The following is a 20,661-nucleotide window of genomic DNA, read 5'->3' on the forward strand; positions in this document are numbered from 1 at the left end:
ACAAGCGTCCCATGAAGACAAGCTAAATGTGTCTGTGAAAATCCTAAATGCCAAACCTGCTGACTTTTGCATCTTTAAATTGATCACTTCCAGATTGCATTATGGACGTTTTCACATGAAGTTTCCCCTTTGTTTCTTTTCTTTTTTTAAATTTTCAGATTGAAAAACAGCAAGGAAAAAACTCCATCTGGTCTGGTAGGGAATAAATTTCCATGTAATTACTTGATTCCATGAGCCAGATACTCCTCTTGTATAACTTGATGGCATCTGTCCCTGAGGAGTGCTGACTCACTGGATGTCCTTGGGAAGTCCTTCTTGGGGGTTTATTTAAACAGGTAAAAGGTAAAATGTACTCTATGTTCTAAAGACTTATTGATTCATTCATTCATTCATTCATTCATTCATTCATTCATTCATTCATTCATTCTCTAAAGGTCAACTTGAAACAACTCTTTAGGAGGATCAGTTGAATGAAGTGGGGATGTTTATAAAAGAAAACTTAAGGAGAACAGTATCAATGTCTTCAAGTATTTAAAAGGCTCCCATGAGAAAAAGAAATTAAATTTGATTTGATTGGGCCCAGAAGACAGGACCAGGAGAAATTGTCAGAATGTGCGGAAAGGAAGAGTTCAAGAAAGCTTCCTGACAATTAGAGTTATCTAAAAGTGGAATGTGTTCCTCCGGAGAGAGTGAGTTCTCCATCAGTGGAGAAGATGGACGACCCTGTGTGAATGATGTTTTTGATGAAATTCCTGCTCAGATTGCATTGGACAAGATGGGGTTTGGAGTTCCTTCCAACTCTGAGATAATATTATTCCCTGAGTCATTAAGTGCCTATTGTTCTCATGCAGTGATGGAGGCAGAATCCAATTCCAAACATATTAATAAGCATAATCCTATGCTACCCAACTGAGAAATCCTATATTTCTCATAAAGTAAATGTGAAATTCTATACAGCTGATGGGAATTGTGTAGTTTCATGCTTTGAAAAATTAACTATAAAAACTCTCTTTCCCATTAAATTCCAGTATTTAAATGTTTCAAGCTCCTTTTCTTTAAAAAAAACTTGAATTTATGAAAGCAATACTTAATTACATGTAGATTGGGTATATTATAAATGGTCTCTCCTCCTGCCTATCTACACTGTCTACAAACCTTCCCCCTGCTGCCACACAGCTGGTCCTTCTCTACCCACTGCATTTCTCTATAGTTTTGTTCACCTCATTTTTTTTTTTTGCAGGGCAATGGGGATTAAGCGACTTGCCCAGGGTCACACAGCTAGCAAGTGTCAAGTGTCTGAGGCTGGATTTGAACTCAGATACTCCTGAATCCAGGGCCGGAGCTTTTATCCACTGTGCCACCTAGCTGCCCCCTTGTTCACCTCATTTTTCAATTCCTATCTGCTACCTCATAAAATCACAGATTTCTCTAAAATGGGTTTTATTTCCTCCATTGTCATGCTCTAATATTTGCTGTTATCTGACTGAGAAGAGGGAAGAGGAAAGAAAGGAAGTAAATTGTAGCAATATTCCTGAGACTCTCTCCAACTCTTTGACCAATAGCAGCCAAGATAACCACTATTGCCACTACCCTACATATATACAAGATCCTTCATGATAAATATTTGTCAATCAAGAAAACAGCAGTTTATAGAAAATCATGACATAAAAATAAATAATAAAAGGTTATAATTTAGTTTTTTGACAACTGTGTGAGAAGGCATTGAGATATTACAGGCATGGATTACAGATATTACAGAAGGCATAGATATTACAAAGCTTCTGGGCAAACTAAATCAATGCAGCTAGAATCAAAAGAAAGGAGAGGAGGGAATCCTTTAAATAAGGATGATAAAAGTCTGACATCTAAAAGTCTGTAGGGAATTGCTATAAGCTTAATTCATTTTTAAGATAACTTGTCAAAGGACATGATCAATTTTTTTTAATTCTTTTTTTTTTTTTGGTAAGACAATTGGGGTTGTGACTTTCCCAGGGTCACACAGCTAGTAAGTGTCAAGTGTCTGAGACTGGATTTGAACTTAGGTCCTCCTCCAGGGCCAGTGCTCTATCCATTGCGCCACCTAGATGCCCCAATTTTTTTTTCAAAAGAAAAGAAAATGCAACTATCAGCAACCATCTTAGAGATTTATTCAAATGAGGGCAGCTAGGTGGTACAGTGGATAAAGCACTGGCCCTGGATTCAGGAGGACCTGAGTTCAAAACCAGGCTCAAACACTTGACACTTATTAGCTGTGTGACCCTGGGCAAGTCATTTAACCCTCATTACCCCACCCCCACCCCCAAAAAAGATTTGTTCAAATAATCAGATAAATAAAGATGAAAACAACTGAGATATCACTTCATACCCATCAAAATATCAAATTGCCAAAGATGGAAAAATTCAGTGATGGAACTGTAGGAAAAGAGAGCACTGTTGGCAGAGCATTGAATTGGTCCCAACAATTCTAGCAAACAATTTGAAATTATGCAAGAAAATTTACTAAGCTGTACATATCCTGTGACCCAACAATCCCACTACTGGGTTTTATGCTTTGAGGAAGTTAATTACAGCAAGAAAAGACCCATATTCATGAAACAGCATTATTTTAATAATAAAAATCTGGAAACAAAATATGTTTTCAATGATTGGGAAATGGATGAACAAATTGTGACATATGAATGTAATGGAATAATGGGAATGCCAGATATGAGGATTTCAGGGAAACATGAAAATGTATGAAAAGATGCAGGGAATATAGCAAAAAGAACTCTCCACAATGACTACAACAATGTAAATAAATTAAAAACCAAGCTGCAAAGACAATAGACAATGTAGGTCCCAAATTATTAAGTATTAAAGCATATACTACTTCTGTTAACAACTAGTAAACTATAAAAGGGGAAATGGTATGCTATCAATCGAAATTACTCTATAATGTGGTTTTGCTTAACTGTTTGTGGGAAGTTTGAGTACTTGTTGGGTAGTATCTATTGTATTAAAACAAATGTATCCATAAAAAGTTTTTTAAAGAAAATGTTGTCTATCAAACAATATTACTATTATCTCCAGACTTCTCTACTTCCTTCTCCATTTCCTCCAATTTCCCTACCCTTCCTACCCAGGAGAAATCTCCACCACAAGGTTCTACTGTCTGAAATGGTGACCCCCCCCCCAATCCAGATTCCCATTTCAGGAGGGGACCTGGCCATGCTTATTTCATTCCTGATGAGGTGACAAAGAAGTCCAGAGAGTGGGTTGAGCCAGGAATCGAAATTACTCTATAATGTGGTTTTGCTTAACTGTTTGTGGGAAGTTTGAGTACTTGTTGGGTAGTATCTATTGTATTAAAACAAATGTATCCATAAAAAGTTTTTTAAAGAAAATGTTGTCTATCAAACAATATTACTATTATTTAGGATGAGGAGTTCACAACCTGTCAAGGTTAGTCATTGCACTTGTGATAGACCAATTAAAGTTTTTTCCTATGTTGAGTGAAAATCCAGCTCCTCATAATTTCTGCCCATTGGTCTAAGTTCTGAACTCTGAAGGTACATGGAATGTATCTAATCCTTTTTTTCCAAATAATTGTCCTTCCTATATATAAAGACGGCTCTCTTCTATGCCCAGATCTGCCTTTTCCAGGCTAAATAGCTCTAGTTTCTTTCAGAAGACAGACATACTACTGTCACCAAAATTCTTGGGGCTGTTGAGTCTTAACATCTAGGCTGACTCCTGTCACCAGTGTCAGATGATCAAAGATCCTAAGAATTTTTGACCATCAATTGTTAATGGGACTGAGACTGAAAGTCAAAGTGATCCTGAGGCTTCCCTGAGGCTCTGTACCAGCTAAATGATTCAATAGAGTCTTGGCGTTTTCCTTAACCCATGCTCTTGGCATACATATTCCACAATTTCAAGCTCTTTCTAGGTTCCCTTGGTAATAAGTACTTCTGTCCATTCCTGCTTCCATGAGGGCAATTAACCCTGTCTTAACCAAGAAAGTTGAATCTACTCCCTTCAACATGAGTCTGTGTCTATACTATGGGACCATCTGGAATAAAAACAAAAAACAAAATCCTTATTTTCTCCCTTAGGGCATTTCCAAATGTTCAGATAATTGGTGCCAGCTAAGCAAAACATCTGGATAGATGAATATTTCCATGTTTATCCAAATGTCCAGTATTGTATAGACACAGCTTAATAAATATTTTCTTTCCTCTACTAAGAAGACATTGTTAAGCAACCAATCTGCCATTGGTGCTTCCAGTAGAAAACCACTCCTCATCTCTGCTTCTAGAGAGACACAAAACAATTCCATACAGAAGAGCAGAGGCTCTTTCCTCTCTTTTATGAGTGACATTGCCCAGAGTTACTGGAACCCTCAGGCTTTAGGGAGTAGGGATGACATTGTTGCTGATTTTACGTCCTTTGTTAAAGTCAAGGAACTAAGCCACAGAGTTTTTAATCATGAGAATCTGGATCAAGTTCAGTCCGAAGTTCAAAAATATATTCCAATTAAACTATTTAATAGATTCTTGGCTTTTCCTATTGTCCCATCCCATTACCATGTGTATCCAATAATCCCAGGTTCTTTTTTGTTCCCCTGTTAATAAGTGGATTTCAGTGATGACATCATGCTCTAAGAGTTTAGCTTCTTTCAAACCAATATGTTTTCTACATGTCTGTAATAAACCTGAATATTCATAGATTTGAGTGAGTCATTCAAATTTACTATGAGCATGAAGACTACACAGGGGAAATGGAAAGGTGGATGGTGAAGGTAACCAGGTTGCAGCATATGACCAGTAAAAATTTATACTCAGAAAGTAGGAAAAAATATTACCAAGGACACTTACTAATGAAAAAAGGAGATGAATCTTTCAAGCTAAAATGGACAGCCCAGGTACTACATGAGTATGCTCTAGCTGCTAAGCGAAATAGAGGAAGACTTCAGACACACTGAGTAAATTCTCTGTAAGCAATTTACAGGAAGAAATGGATGAGAATCACGCTGGTTGAGAACATGCAAAGGCTTTGAAAGAATGCCTATACCAAGAAGGTCATAAATTTAAGTTTCTCATTTGGTTATGTATCATCAATGCCCCATTAGCTCATGGATTGAAGAATTCCATCCCCATTAGTAATTTTATGCTAATTTACATAGTGGTGAACGAATGCAAAGGCTTGAGGAAGGCAACACTTGGAGGGGAGGTAAAAGTAGAAATAACTAAACCCAGCAAGTCATTGAGTATTGTTTCCTGAGGCTAAGATATTGCTGCCTTGCCTTGTTGGCAATATACCTGCTAAAACTCCTAATGCAGACTGCTACTTGTACTCTAACATGGAAAATCACCCTGTAGAACAAGAGAAAATAAGTTTATAGCCATGTTCCAAAAGCTTATAGAAGTAAGCAGGTTACTAAAAAAAACTGGTTTCTAGAAAAAATCCAGTCCTACAAATGGGGACGACCAGAAGGCAGACGTAAAAGTGGGCAGCCAGAGCAAGGTTTGCTGACTGGATTTGGCTGCCTCAATTACTGTCATCAAAGATCATAGTGGAGAGGAAACCTTGATGATTTGGTCAAATGGCACTACTTTGATCACTGACAGTAGTCAAATGGTGGGATGAGATGGGATTTTCCATACCCAAACAAATCTACTTCCTCCACCCCTGCCAACTCCTTACATTTCTCTCCCTTATCCGGTTTTTGTTTAGAAAAGATTGTCAGGTTTCTGTATTTTTCAAAAGTGTTAATTCTGAGAAGGGGTCATTAGGCTTCAATAGACTGCCACAACACACACACACACACACACACACACACACACACACAAAAGGTTAAGAACTGTGGTTAGCAAGGGTGTGCTGGTAAATATTTAACAATGGGCTTTTCAGACCAAAAAAAAAAAAACACCACTGTCCACACTTTTAAGTTCATTCTGTATTATTGACATTTTCTCTATCACTTTAACTCTACTTAATCAACAAAACAAAAAATCAAGCAATGATTTGCAGCCTTGGCTGATTTCTGAGGTGCAAATGCTCACACTGAAGATTTAAAAATTGGGTTTTCTAAGCCTGTTTGAGCTTGCTCCAGCATACTTTTGATAGTTGGTAAACTTTCAGGAGTGCTATCCCATAGATCTCATAGCAACTTTCACTTTGACATAATGGGGTGGGGGTGAGTTGTTGGGATACCAGAGAATGGTGACACTGGCCGCTGACAAGAATTAAGGAATATTTTGCATACAGGTTCTAGTTTACCAATTCTGATCTATAATCTAGATCAGGCCTTCTTCTTCTTCTTCTTCTTCTTCTTCTTCTTCTTCTTCTTCGTCTTTGTCTTCGTCTTTAATACTTCCATCTGTATTCAGATACCATCAGTTCCTTCTCTGTAGATGGACTGCATTTTTCATAAGTCCTTCAGAGTTGTCTTGGATCATTGCATTGCTGAAAGTAACTAAGTCATTCATAGCAGATCATCTTACAATATTGCTTACAATATTGTACACTGTATACAATTTTTGTATACGATATACAATATTGTATACAATTTTTGTATACAGTACATTTCACTTTACATCAGCTCATGTAAGTTTTTCCAGGTTTTTTCTGATAGCATCCTAGAATAGGGCTTCTTAAAGTTTTTTCACTTACAACCCCTTTTCACGTGAGAAATTTTTATGCAACTCTGAGCACATAGGTATATAAAATAGGTTATACTAACCTTTTAGTGTTGCCAAATTTTTCTCAACCCCCACATACAATTATTCCACCCACAGTTTAAGAAGTTTTTCTCTAGACCTGAGGTAGTGAGCACCCAGTGTACAGCCCATACCCCTGGCCTGAAACACTCCTGAGCCTAAACCAGATTAAATCATAACTGGGAAATATTTAATAAAATAAATTAAAATACAATAACACATAGATTCTTATTCAGTCATTTTTCCATCTTGTCCCACTCTTTGTTATGCCATTTGGAGTTTTCTTAGCAGAGATACTGGAGTGGTTTGCCATGTCTTTTTACAGATAAGGAAACAGATAAATGGAGTTAAGTGACTTGGCCAAGGTCACATAGCCAGTAAGTGTCTGAGGCCAGATTTGAACTCAGGAAGATGAGTTTTTCCTGGCTCCAGGAACCACTGAGCAGTTCCAATATACAAATAATATTACATTTTAAAACTAAGTCAAGGGGGCAGCTAGATGGCGCAGTGGATAAAGCACCGGCCCTGGATTCAGGAGTACCTGAGTTCAAATCCGGCCTCAGACACTTGACACTTACTAGCTGTGTGACCCTGGGCAAGTCACTTAACCCCCATTGCCCTGCAAAAAAAACCAAAAAACTAAGTCAAGGGGCAGCTAGGTGGTGCAGTGGATAAAGCACCAGCCCTAGATTCAGGAGGACCTGAGTTAAATCCGATTTCAAACACTTGACACTTACTAGCTGTGTGACCCTGGGCAAGTCACTTAACCCCAATTGCCCCACAAAAAAACAAACAAACAAAAAAAACAAAAAACTAAGTCAATATGAAGTTCCCAGAGATCCTTATGTACAGGGATACCCACTTCTTTTTGAGTTTCAAACCATGGATCTAGACTACAGAAGATAGGAGTTGGAAAAAGAAGGGCAAAAACAGCTTGTCTGAAAGGAAAAGAGTGAGCATATAGGCTAACTGCATCTGAGATTTCACTTGAAATATATGTAGGTTATTTTCAGGCGGTTCTTTTGGAAGTGTTCCATGTCTTTCCTTGAGAACAATCTTGTTCCAAATAAAACATAAGGTAACAAGCAAGGGAGGTAGGGAGTCTCAGCAGGCTAAAACAGTAGACCTGGGGTGGAAAGTCAATATTTAGATCCCTCTCATCACTGGGGGACCTTAAGCAAATGATTGCACCCATCTCTCTATGCCCTAGGACCCTTGTCTATAAAAAGACAACCATATTGATAGTGGAGATAACACTGTAAGGAAATCTATAAATCCCTAGTGTTCTGTTAAATGCTTAAGAGGAAAAATGAAGTAACCAACTTTTCTCACTGGGGGCATTGAGGTAACTTCTGTAGATCAGAGTAAGTGCTACCTAAGAGAATAAGATCTGAGGGGTTGCTCCCATCCCCCATTCAGCCAAGTGATGACGCTCCAGTTATTTATGTGGTTTCCAGGTTCTCTTCATTTCATAGCCGTCAGCACAATCCCATGACTCAGCTGGAGGCCAGATGTCCCAACTCAAATTCTGTGCCTTGTCCCTTCCCTGCCCCCACCCTGTCCCCAGCTAGTGACCATTATCCAGTGGCTTACCTTGCTGTTTCTGCATGGTGGTGAAATCCTCAAAGGTGAGTGTGCGCACAGGTGGTCTCCAGAAAGCATATGTTTCCATAATGGCCTCCAGTCCAGTCCTATGGAATGAGAAGAAAATCAGGTGAAGAAGACATAAATAAGGCCAAGAAATGCATTGGGTTCGACAGAAAGGACAGGCCTAACTTCTCTCACCTGGCAAACTGCGGTGCATGCCTCACCGCTGAGAGATCACCTCTGCCAGAGTAAATTAACCTAGAAAAGCATGATGTACTGATGCCGTCAACTCACAGAAACAAACCAAAAAAAAAAGAATTCGCCCAGTTTAAGACCATCTATAAACCAATCCAAGACCCTGATGCTATTTCATTCTGAACTTCTACCATGTAGTATCACCCTGCAGGTAATATCACCAGCTAGATAAGAAAGACATTGATGTATTAAACATCCTTGGTCTTACTTCTAAATCTTCCTATGACATTGAGGGTAATGTTGAATAACTACCTAATCTCCCCTTGCCCTCCCTTTGAGATCCAAAAACAGTAAGAGCTTTCTTCTCCCTAATTTAATGGCTAACAATTGTATTTGACTGTTCCAGTGGGCAAGGTAGTGATCTTTAGAACATCAGTGACTTAAAAGACTTAACACATGAACAAATACAGATGATAGGGATTTCAGGCACAAGAGCCCTGGAAATGGTAGCACACCTCTTGCACACACACACACCTCCAGATGACTGGTTCTACTTACAGCCCAGACCTCATAGCCAACATTTGGGGAAGCAACTCCTATGGAGAAGGGGCCGGCCTTCTCCAACAACTGCCACCCACAGAGCAGGTGAGCCAGGCTAGTAAAGATGGCACCCTGTGTGTTAGATAGGATGTGGTATGTGCCAGGCCAGTCAAATGACCCACCACCACTTTGACCACCATCTCTCCTCACACCCTAATGGAAACAGCCCAAGACTCTGAACCCAAGAACCTTGGGAATAGCCATGCCTCCAGCCCACTGCCTTCAGTCATCATCCTCAGAAGAAAGACCTGTGGAGATCCAGCTGGGCAACTGCTCCTATGACTGCTACAGGCACAGCTTCTGAAGTCCTCAGTGGCAAAGGCCATTTCCCACCAAATTTTTCATAATCATAAATAGAAAAAAAGGCATCACCATCAGCTTTGCCACAATACCATTGGACTTTTCTATCTGACTTGACAATAAAATCTTCCATATGGGTTGCCTCTTCCATTCATCAGTCATTCAGTAGATAGACATTTAGTAAGTGCCTATTATGTGCCAGATACTGTGCTAAGCACTGGAAATACAAAGAAAGCTTTAAAAAACAGCCCTCAAGACAACATATAAACAACTTACACAGAATGGAAACAGGATATAGGATAAGTGGGAAAAGCAATAGAATTAAGAGGTACCAGGAAAGTTCCTGAGAATAGGGACTATTTTTTTCCATTTGTATCTCCAGTGCTTTGCATATACTAAGTGCTTCATAACTGCTTTAATCATTCATTCATTCATACAGAATACAAAAAAACTGTCAGTAATGAAAGAGGGCCAGTCAAGGGATGATAAATGCCTTAGGGCATGATCAATAGATTTTTCTCTTTCAGCTAGAAGAGATGACCTGAATCCAATGCCTTCTGAATGTACCAGGAATCAAATAGGCGATCAATCACCAAGCAGTTATTAAGTACCTACTGTGGTGATAGATACTGCACTAAGCACCGAGGGGACAAAGACAAGTGAAATAGTTGTCACCCTTGAGTTTACAGGTTATGGGAAAGGCAATATGTACATAGATACATATAATAATAGCTAGAATCTCTGTAAAGTGCTTTGAAGTTTGCAAAATTAAGATATATACAAAATAGATACAAGTGGATATGGTTGAGCAATAACAGCTGGGGAGATTAGGAAAGACCTTATGTAGCTGGCCATACTTGAGTTGAGTCTTGGAGGAGACAAGGCATTCTAGGGGAAGAACAGTGTCAGCACAAGAGTCAGTCAGTGGAAGAGCAGAGATGGGAAATGTTTCCAGATCCAAATACAGCTCTTCCTAATATTTTTCCAAACCACTAGGATCAAGGACTCAGCCTGGAAGCCATATGAGTAGTCTTTGGGATCAGAGTCTTGTGCCTCTCTGACTATAAGAAGAGTCAGAACAACCATAGAGCAGTTCTTATTAGACAATTTGCTTCTGGATCTGGCTGAAATGAGAATCTTTCCAATTTGGAGGAGAGGGGATGGACATGCTCACTTACCCTCATCCAATTATCCCCCCAAAATACATATGAAAGATGCATTAATTCAGATGTAACTAGATTTTCTAACAGGCAATCTCCTGCTGAGCTTTCCTCTCTTCAAAAGAAGATTTGGGTTCAGGGATGCAAGTTAAATCTGGAACAAAGTTTTTGGTTGTTGAGCCTTCTCTGATTCTTAGGGACTTTTCTTTCTAAACTCTGCTATCTTCCCAATACCTAGCATAAAGTAGGCATTTGATGGGCAGCTGGGTGGTGCAATAGAGCATGCATCGGACCTGAAATCAGGAAGACTTATCTTGGAGAATTCAAATCCAGCCTCAGATGCTTACTGTGTGACTCTGGGCAAATCACTTAACCCTGTGTTCCTCAGTTTCCTCATCTGTAAAATGAGTTGGAGAAGGAAATGCCAAACCACTCCAGTATCTTTACCAAGAAAACCCCAAATGGGGTCACAAAGAGTTGGACATGACTGAAAAACAACTGAACAACAACAAAAGTCATTCCATATCTGTTTGAGTTTAATTGTATACGTCTCTATCTGTTTATATGCCATGATGAAAGTTTGTGTTTTTGCCTTTTTCATATCCTCAGTGTTCAGCACATTGCCTGGTAAATTGTACATACTTAATAAATATTTGTTGATTGACCACCTGACCTAAAGGAGGACATACAAAAGACAGCCCTATACTATAGACTTGTCGAGAAGTGACTGTGATGTCCTTTCTTGAAACTAGCAAGCTTTCTCTTCCTTTTGGAGGTGTGATCTGCACTGTTTGATCTCATAGCACTGACATCTTCTCCATGTGGTTCATTTCCAGATATCCTGGTGTAACAGAAAGAGTTTTGCGCTTGGAGGTCAGCAGAGTCCTGTTTAAATCTGAACTCTGATCCTAATTCTTGTGAATATCAACAAGTCACTTCAACTCTCTCTAAGCCACAGTTTCTTCATCAATAAAATGGGGGTAAAAGTATCTATACCTACTTCACAAAGTCTCGCCAAAAACCAAATGATCCTCTAATCATTCGATTTATGTAAAACATTCTGTAAAAATGTAATGGGCATAGGGCAGCTAGGCAGCACAGTGGATAAAGCACTCGCCCTGGATTCAGGAGGACCTGAGTTCAAATCCAGCCTCAGACACTTGACACTTACTAGCTGTGTGACCCTGGGCAAGTCACTTAACCCTCATTGCCCCACAAAAGAAAATGTAATGGGCAGGGTAGCTATTGTTATTATTCCAGTTACATTCAGCTCTGAGCACCGAGAGAGCAAAGCTAGAGGTGTGTTATGAGTGTGAATCACTCATAGAAAAGGCTTCTTTTCCCCTTCCTTGGATTTCTAACATGTTAGTTGGTTTTTGTTTGTTTGTTTGTTAGAAAGGATTTTCTTTGCACAGCTACCTTCCTTTATCAGCTAACTTTCTAATGTCATCCCTGGCATCTCAGAGGCTTTAAGTACACAAGGACAGGCAAATCCAACCTGTATTTTAAGAAAATGTTCTGAGTGGAGGGTATTTCCTAGTGTTTATTAGCTGTTAATCTGTTAAAAGTCAAAACAGAAGACCTCTTCATATGGTCAACTCATATTAATGCTGAATACACCATGTACAATGACTTGGCGGAGAAAGAGAAAGAGCTCATAAGCAACTCGTAAGGAAAAAGGAAAAGAAAGTTAAGCCTAGTCCGGGGGAATAGAAAGGCATAGAAGGCTTAGATCTGGTCCTCCAGAACCTAATTTTGGATTTCTTACTGACCACCATAACAATAGCTTGTGAATTTGTTTGGCTTGAATATCCATATTTGTAGCAAGAGGTTTGTTTGTTTTTTAATTGAATTGAATTTTAATTGAATTTATTTTTTAATTTAATTGAAAAAATAAGATGAAATTAACAACAACAACAAAAAAAAAAACCCTAACACACCAATGATGATGGTAAGCTGTGATACCTAGAATACTTGTTTGCTCCAAGGTATCACAAAACTAGAGTAGATCTCTTTATAAATTCATAATACAGGTAGGAAAGACTATAAGAAGATAGGTTTCACATTGACAAAAACAGAGCAGCAGCATGACAGGATGGATAGAAAGCTGGTCTCACAGTCAAGAATAATTGAGTTAAAGGGGTGCAGCTAGGTGGTACAGTGGATAAAGCACCAGCCCTGGATTCAGGAGAACCTGAGTTCAAGTCCAGATTCAGACACTTGTCATGTACTAGCTGTGTGACCCTGGGCAAGTCACTTAACCCTCATTGCCCTGAAAAACAAAAGAATAACTGGGTTCAAGCCCCACCTCTGACACATTCTGGCTGTGTGACCCCTAGCAAGTTAATTAGTCAGTGTACCAGACAACTCCCTAAGGCTCTAAGTTACAGAGGAAGTATTGGGGAGGGAATTCTTTAATGGGTACTCTCTAAATTGATAAAATTACAGATTGACTCAACAATGATCTCTAAAATATGGAAAATGACCTGTGTTATCTTAGGCAAATCACGATCTCTGGGGTCCTCAGTTTCCTCATCTTTAAAATGAGGGGATTTGACTAGTTCAAAGCTCCTTAAACTGTGGGTTCAGACCCCATATGAGGTTGTGTAACTGAATGTCGGGGTTGCAAAAAATCTGGCAACAGTAAAAGGTTATGTATACCTATTTTATATACCTATATACTCAGGGTCGTATAAAAATTTCTCAGGCAAAAAGGGGTCATGTGTGGAAAAAGTTTCAGAAGCCCAAGACTAGATGGTCTTTGAAGTTCCTTAGAGTTCTAAATACCTGCATCTAAAGATAATGAATTTGAATTCCATCCAACAGTAGGCAAGACATTTCTGGTAAATGTTCTAACAAATATTTTTTAGATAGCTAATTCTGAAGAGGAAAATGATCATTTAGCCCAGACTCAAAATGTAGCCAAACGATGAAATTGGCAATCACAGTTTGGAATTAGAAAGGGAACTTGGAGATTCTGTTGTCTGATCTCCCACACATTGTAGGAATCTCTTCAGCAGCACTTTTTACCTACGGCCATCCAGCCACTGTTTGCTGTGCCATTGGACAGCTCTTCTTGTTAGAAAACACTCATTGCCGTTAAGCCAAAACTTCCCTTTTTATTCTTCCTCCTTATTCAAAGCAACATGGCGTAGGAAAAAGACAGATGGGCTTGAGCTCATATAGTGGCAATGACATAACTTGGAAAGTCATCTCACTCTTTTTGAGTCTCAATTTCCTTAACGATAAAAGAGAAATTATAACACTTAGATTTCCTGGGGGCAGCTAGGTGGCGCAGTGGATAAAGCACTGGCCCTGGATTCAGGTGGACCTGAGTTCAAATCCAGCCTCAGACACTTGACACTAGCTGTGTGACCCTGGGCAAGTCACTTAACCCCCATTGCCCCACCAAAAACAAACAAACAAAAACACTTAGATTTCCTAACTCACCAGCCATTATAGGGAAAATCTTTTGTAAACCTTAAAGTGCGATATAACATAAGCTATAATTTTTATTTTGTTATGAACCACTGATATCATTTTTGCCTTCTAGAATAAACTTAGAATAGGTCTACCCCAGCTCCCTTTATGTGACAGTTCTTCGGATATTTGAAGACTTCTATCATGTATGCTCCAATAGCTCCTTATACTAAGTGGCTTTCAGATGTTTCATCATTCTGACTTCCCTCTAGTTTTTCAATGTTTCTTTAAAAATGTGCCACTCAAAACTGTATGCAATATTCCAGATGTAGTCTGACCCAAGGAGAATATAGTTGGATCTTGAGCTCTGATGGCAATAATAGTTTAATATTCTCTGAAAAATAAAGCTCACTCTTTTACAGATTAAGATAAGTAACTAATCCAATTATGAGGTGATGAAGAATATGAGAAGTGGAATGCATTGACCTTAAAGGCATTTGTTAAGTGCCTACTATATGCTAGGCACTATGCCAAGTGCTAGGGGGAAAAAAAGGCAAGAAAACTCCCCAGCATCAAAGAGCTTACAATCTTCACTCTGCTTTTCTAAATAGTAAGATAGCAAATGGACTCTTTTGTTTTGTTTGTGGGTCAATGAGGGTTAAGTGACTTGCCCAGGGTCACACAGCTAGCTATTATCAAGTGTTTGGGTCCAGATCTGAACTCAGGTCCTTCTGAATCCAGGGCCGGTGCTTTATCCACTACACCACCTAGCTGCCCTAGCAAGTGGTCTCTTTACTGGCTAGAAGGGATTGATTGGGTTTAGCTTCTTAGTAAGAATATTGGGAGCTCTCCCAAGTAGTACCCTAGATGGGGTCAAATTACAACAATTGAATGATTGACTTGTAGAATATTATACCCTCTTCTTACTGAATGTTTGTTGTTGGTCAAGTGTGAGAGAAAACTAAATAAAATATTAAAAATATGTACATATACTAAATAAATGTTAAAATGCTAAATAAATAATAAAATACTCAATAAATAATAAAAGAAAAATACTAAAAATAGCTACTTAGCACCTGGGAAATGAACATTACCACTGCCTATCCCATCTCTGCTTACCATAAAAATTATGACACCATTCTCACTGCCATTTGGGAAAGTAGAAAGAGTAATATACCCCCCAAAACCCTGAAGGATATTCCTAGTACACTTCTTTAGTATGTCTTCATCAAAAGAAATGTACTTAAGATATAAGAATGTAACACTAGAAATGCCAGACTTGATCATAGCCATAGTTTTCCAACTCAGTAATCTGTCTCTGACAGTAACACCATAGGGCATTTGTGAGAGAGCATGATTGTCCAAAGACTTTAGAGATGTACTTGATCCTGTCTCTAGCTTTAATCTGTTTATGAATCTATCATTCATGAACTTCCCCAAATCCTTTTTGAACTTGTCTATATATTCATATTGTGCCATATCTTTAAGTTATAAGTGCCATGTCTGTTTATTCCCCAGTGGACTTTCTGTTTATCCTAAAACTACCTCTTACTGAATTGAGACAGACTACCCTAGTTTTACCATGCCAAGATCCACAGACCTCGTTTGTGTTTACCTCATTCACATCACTCATGTTTTCATAAACTTCAAATATGTACTCTCCCCAGTCTTTGCTATTCCTGACTGGATGGGAACCAGGACAGAATCAAGAGAGCAGGGAACTAAAAAAAGAACCCACAGACTTTTACTAGGGATCTGGGCATTGTTTCTCCATCTGAATCCCTCTTCTTTGATTCAGGGGTACATTTCAGATCTCTTTCCATGTTTGCTCTTTCCATGGAGATGCCTACCCTCAACAAAGCCTGAACCCCAAGTGTGCAGCATCCATTCTAATCTTTGCTCTGTCTAGCCTTGATTTTTCTCTTAGAAATCATTGCCACCTCTGCCTTAAACACACTCAGGTACTTTGAATGGCTCTTCCAGGGCTTGACCTGTGTTCTGGATTTTTGACTAGCTCCTCAATACACCTACTCTTAGCTCTATAAAGTTTTAGTGCAGAATCCTATGTAAAGTGATTCCATTGTCTAAAAAGTGAAAGGGGGTGGGAGGAGAAACCCTTTAAGCTGTCCCAGGTATCTGTGTGCCACTAACACTTTCCACATGCTGAATTGTTCTGCGCCTGCTGAATGCTATCAATGTGGCTTCTACTCAGGGAAGACAGTCAAATTGGCAAGTGTCCCCCTTCTCCCTCTCTCCCTTTTACTTTCCCCTCCTTGAGCCAGTGATAGAAAACATCAGTCTAAATCCAAGGGCTTTCTTAAGCCCTTCTGCTGTAATCACCACTTGTTCGATGCTTAGTACTCCAAAGCTCTTCACTCTGGATTCTCCAAACTATTCCTGGCTAAGCAAGTAGAAACTTCTTAACATGTGGGGATGGAGGGAGAGAAAATAAAGAGAGACAGGGGGCCCCTCATTTGCAAGCTGGTAATGCCTCAGAATCAACTATTTTGGGAAAATAGCCAGCCTGTAGGGGATTGCCTTCCAACAGACTCATTCCAAAAGAATGGCGGGGGTATCCCTTTGGTGTTCAATAAATGTTCAATAACTAGAACAATATTCATAATCCCACCAGGCATCATATTAACTTGCAACTTCTGCTTTCAATTTGGCTCAGGAATGGGGATTGCCTTAATTTTTTTTTATTCTATTTACTTTCTCTATCCTCTTTACCATTCAAATACCTGATTTCATTACTCTACATTGGTCCTTTTCTTTCCTCCACAGCCAATTTCCTGGTGCCATGGGTGATATAGGGAGCATGAGCCAGGGAGAGACAAGGTCATTTTTCATTCCACAAGAAGAGAGGTCAAATGGGAGATAACTTGAGAAAGCCCTCAACCCTCAGCCCCTCCTTCTCTTTCACTGGATCAGGGTTTGGCTTCTTCATCGAGACTGCTGAAGCTGTCTTGTCATCTTGGGGATAGTCTAAAGAACCACAAACTGACACAGGCCCACAACCTAGCTAAGAAGAATGATGGCATAATGCTTTCCACATGGCCTCAGAGGCAGCTCTGGAGATGACTTTTATGGGACAGAACTGCTGGTGTCCAATAGACCAATGAAGTCAAGAGTTCAAGTTGTTCCTAGCCCAAAGAAAAGGAACTTCGATGGACCAATTTCTGACACTTGTAATATAAGAAAGTACTCTTGCTTCCTTACCAATCCTCTGGCTCTGGATTAAATGTTAAGGAAACAATATATTACCTAGGTCTGATCCTCAAATTCTCTCCTCAGAGAACAAAAAACATGTCCCTCAAGCCACAGTGGGCCTCATTATCACAGGCTCCAATATGTTAGCCATTACAAAGACATCACCCTGTTAGATGACACCATCACTGGTCAAGAGCCATAGATAACAAAATGATTGCCAACTTTTTCTGGCAATACAACATGACCAAGAGGACAATGGTGGAAAAAAAGCTCATGACAGGGTAGGGAGAACAAATAACAAGACAAAAAAATGTTTAACATACTCTAAAAGACCATAAGCCAGGAGAAATGATAAATGATTATAAATTAAGTGGATAGGAGATATTTGACTGGATGTTGCTAGGAGTCTGTTTAGGTCTGGTTACCTAGTACTGTATCTATAACCATGATTGAGAAGGAAAGCAAGGAGAGCATTGATTAAATCCACAGGTTGGCCCAAGTGGCAGGTCCTATCCATGCCAGTCACAACAGAAAAATCATGCAAAATCCAAGGAGGCTGGAATAGTTGCCAGGAAAGAATAGAAGGAGGTTCGACATGGAAAAACAGAACGAATGCCTCCTGGGAGAATAAATGAAAATATAGATACTCGCTGGGAGGGAGACACTTGGAAAAGCACAGTGGTTGAAAGAGAGTTTATGATTGGCCAACTGGATCTCAGCTTGCAAAGTGAGTCAACCAGCATGTGAGCAATGGATTTAGAGAGGGAATGTGACCTAGTGTTAGGCAAACTGGTCCCCATGTTGGAGATTTAAGTTCTTTTCTGGGTTTTGTCACTGAATATTTATGCAAATTGGGAAATTTCCTTGGCCTCGGTGTTACCTGTTTTATCATCTGTAAAATGGGAAAAATATTACTTAAACTTATGAATCTCTGAAGATTTTTAGTGAATTTTAATGACTGAGTTAAACAGTTTCCAAATGCAGTCCTTTCACCTCCACAATGTGCCTGACAAACCTCCCCTCTTCTCCTCTCACTTTGTAAGTTCCCAGTTCAGATCCCATCACCTCTCACCTACAGAACTGTAATAGCCTTGTAACTGGATGTCCTACCAATAATCCTTCCCATTTACAATCCATTCTTCACACAAATAAACTTCCTAATGCACTTGTCATTCCTAAACTAGAGATATTTCCATACCTCCCTATTGCCATCCAAACCTAACATTAAGCCTTCAACCAAGCCTTCAACAATGCAACTCCAACTTACCTTTCTAGACCCATTTCATGGAATTCTTTTTCACACACTCCACATTCTAACTAACCTTCCCTGCTTCCCTTCCCCAGTAACATTCTGTCCACTCCCATCTCCCATCTCTACATGTGTAAAGATGTTTTAAATACTGCCCTCCTCAACTCTACCTACTGAAATCCTTGTTGTAGAATCTTTTCAGTCATGTCTGACTCTTCATGACCCCATTTGGGGGTTTTCTTGGCAAAGATCCTGGAGTAGTTTGCTATTTCCTTCTCTAGTTCATTTTACAGATAAGGAACTAAGGCAAAAAGGGTTAAGATTTGCCCAGAGTTACACAGATATTAAGTGTCTAAGGCTGGATTTGATCTCATGAAGATGAGTCTTCCTGATTCCAAACCCAGTGCTCTACCCACTGTGCTATCTAGCTGCCCAGCTCAGGTACCACCTCCTCCATAAAACCATCCCCAATGGTCCCCAGCTAAAAGTTTTGCTTCATTCCCCAAATGTCTCCTTGGCCCCTAGTCACATTCTACCTCATATTTTACTTTTTAACTATATATTTATTTTCCCCTTTTCTCAATCAATTATAAGCTCCATGAGGTCAGGGACCCTATAATTATTTTCATCTTTCTATCCCCAGCCACTTACATGATGCCCTTGATGAGTGAATGCTGGTTGTTTGTTAAAATGGTTGTTTAATATCTTATAAGGTCCCTAAGCAACTTGGATAAAAGATACTACAGGAAAATAAAAGGTCATTAAAATAAAAGTTGATATCATTGTTTTTACTCGCCTCAAAGGGATATAGATAGCTGATAAAGAAGGGAAAGAGTTGGGGTGCTTATAATGGAGAGTTCCATTCAAGTTTTTTAACTGAAACTGAACCTGAAGCAAATGTTCCTTTTCCAGGATAACAATGAGCATTTATATAATGCTTTAAGATTTGCAAAGCACTGACCATATGTTATCTCACTGGATCCTTACAATAACCCTGATAGGATAGGCTGTTATGATGTCATCTCAAAAGGTGCCAACCCTGGGTCTGCTATTAATCCCTAGCTCATCACTTCTACTTTTTCCATATGATAACAGCCCCCACCCCCTAGAGTTCCCAGTTCCTCGGATCTTTCATAACTTTCTTCCTTGCTGCATAATCCTTTGTCCCTGGAGGAAATAGCAGTCAAATGACAAGGGCATCCTGCTATGGGCCTAAGGGAGACAATACACCACTTACACAAGGCAGGCTTTATTAGGGCTTCTACTTGGCGTGATTCAAGGGAAGTCATGGAGCCCCATCGTCCAAAAATATCTCCCATATCCATAACACTAGTTATGGTTCCTATAATTGCACCCTTCTAGAGTCATTTCTTTGGATTATCAGTGACAGTAAAAGCACTCATCTCCTAGGAAGGAAGATGATTCAAAAAGGGAGATGAGAGCACAGAAAGCAGATGAGAAAAAGGCAAACTCCGAGGAGTGGGTCCTATTCTTTATATCATCTATGTGGTGCTTTAAGGTTTACAAAGTGCTTAACAAATATGACTTAATTTTATCCTCACACCATCCCTGGCAGCTAGGTGTTTTTATTAGTTCCATTTTACAGATGAAGAAACTGAGACAGCCAGAGATTAGGAAACACTTTCCTTAAGTCACAAAGCGAGTAAGTGCCTCATGTCGTTCTTTCTTTTTTTTCCTTTTTTTTTCCTTTTTTTTTTTTTTTTGGTGGGGCAATGAAAGTTAAGTGACTTGCCCAGGGCCACACGGCTAGTAAGTCTCAAGTGTCCGAGGCCAGATTTGAACCCAGGTCCTCCTGAATCCAGGGCCAGTGCTTTATTCACCGTACCACCTAGCTGCCCCGTCTCATGTCTTTCTAACTTCAGGTCCAGCATTCTATCCACCTAGCTACCTTTTGATGAAAAAGCAACAGCTACCTCAATTCCCTGTAAGTAGACAAAGTCATCTGAGAACACCCCAGATGCACTACTCAAACTCTGAATAAGTCAAGGAACTTCTCTGGCCCTTGGTGGATCTGGTCCTTGTGACGGAGATCTGCCCTCACTAACCTACATCCCTGGTGACACAGCATCCCCCTGTATCTCTTCAGTCGTTGGAGTACAGAGGGTGAGGAGTTTTAGGTCTGTTTGCATAAAGTAAAAAGATCTTGGTAGCAAGCTTCTCATTCAATTATACCAGTGACACTGATTCTGGAAATGCCAGCACCTCTTTTTATTTTGAG

The 20,661-nt window shown here is 39.5% G+C and overlaps 1 protein-coding gene across 2 annotated transcripts in view; it reads right to left on the bottom strand.

Annotated features, from left to right (window-relative positions):
• TBX15 (T-box transcription factor 15) overlaps positions 1-20,661 on the bottom strand; it is a 151,469-nt gene that overhangs the window by 9,060 nt on the left and 121,748 nt on the right. For both annotated transcript variants that reach the window (XM_043999560.1, XM_043999561.1), the window contains exon 7: positions 8,295-8,392. In XM_043999560.1, coding sequence (XP_043855495.1) covers positions 8,295-8,392 — 98 coding nt within the window. The remainder of the gene's footprint in view (positions 1-8,294; positions 8,393-20,661) is intronic.

This window comes from Dromiciops gliroides, chromosome 4, assembly GCF_019393635.1.
Source record: "Dromiciops gliroides isolate mDroGli1 chromosome 4, mDroGli1.pri, whole genome shotgun sequence".
Classification (NCBI taxonomy): domain Eukaryota; kingdom Metazoa; phylum Chordata; class Mammalia; order Microbiotheria; family Microbiotheriidae; genus Dromiciops; species Dromiciops gliroides.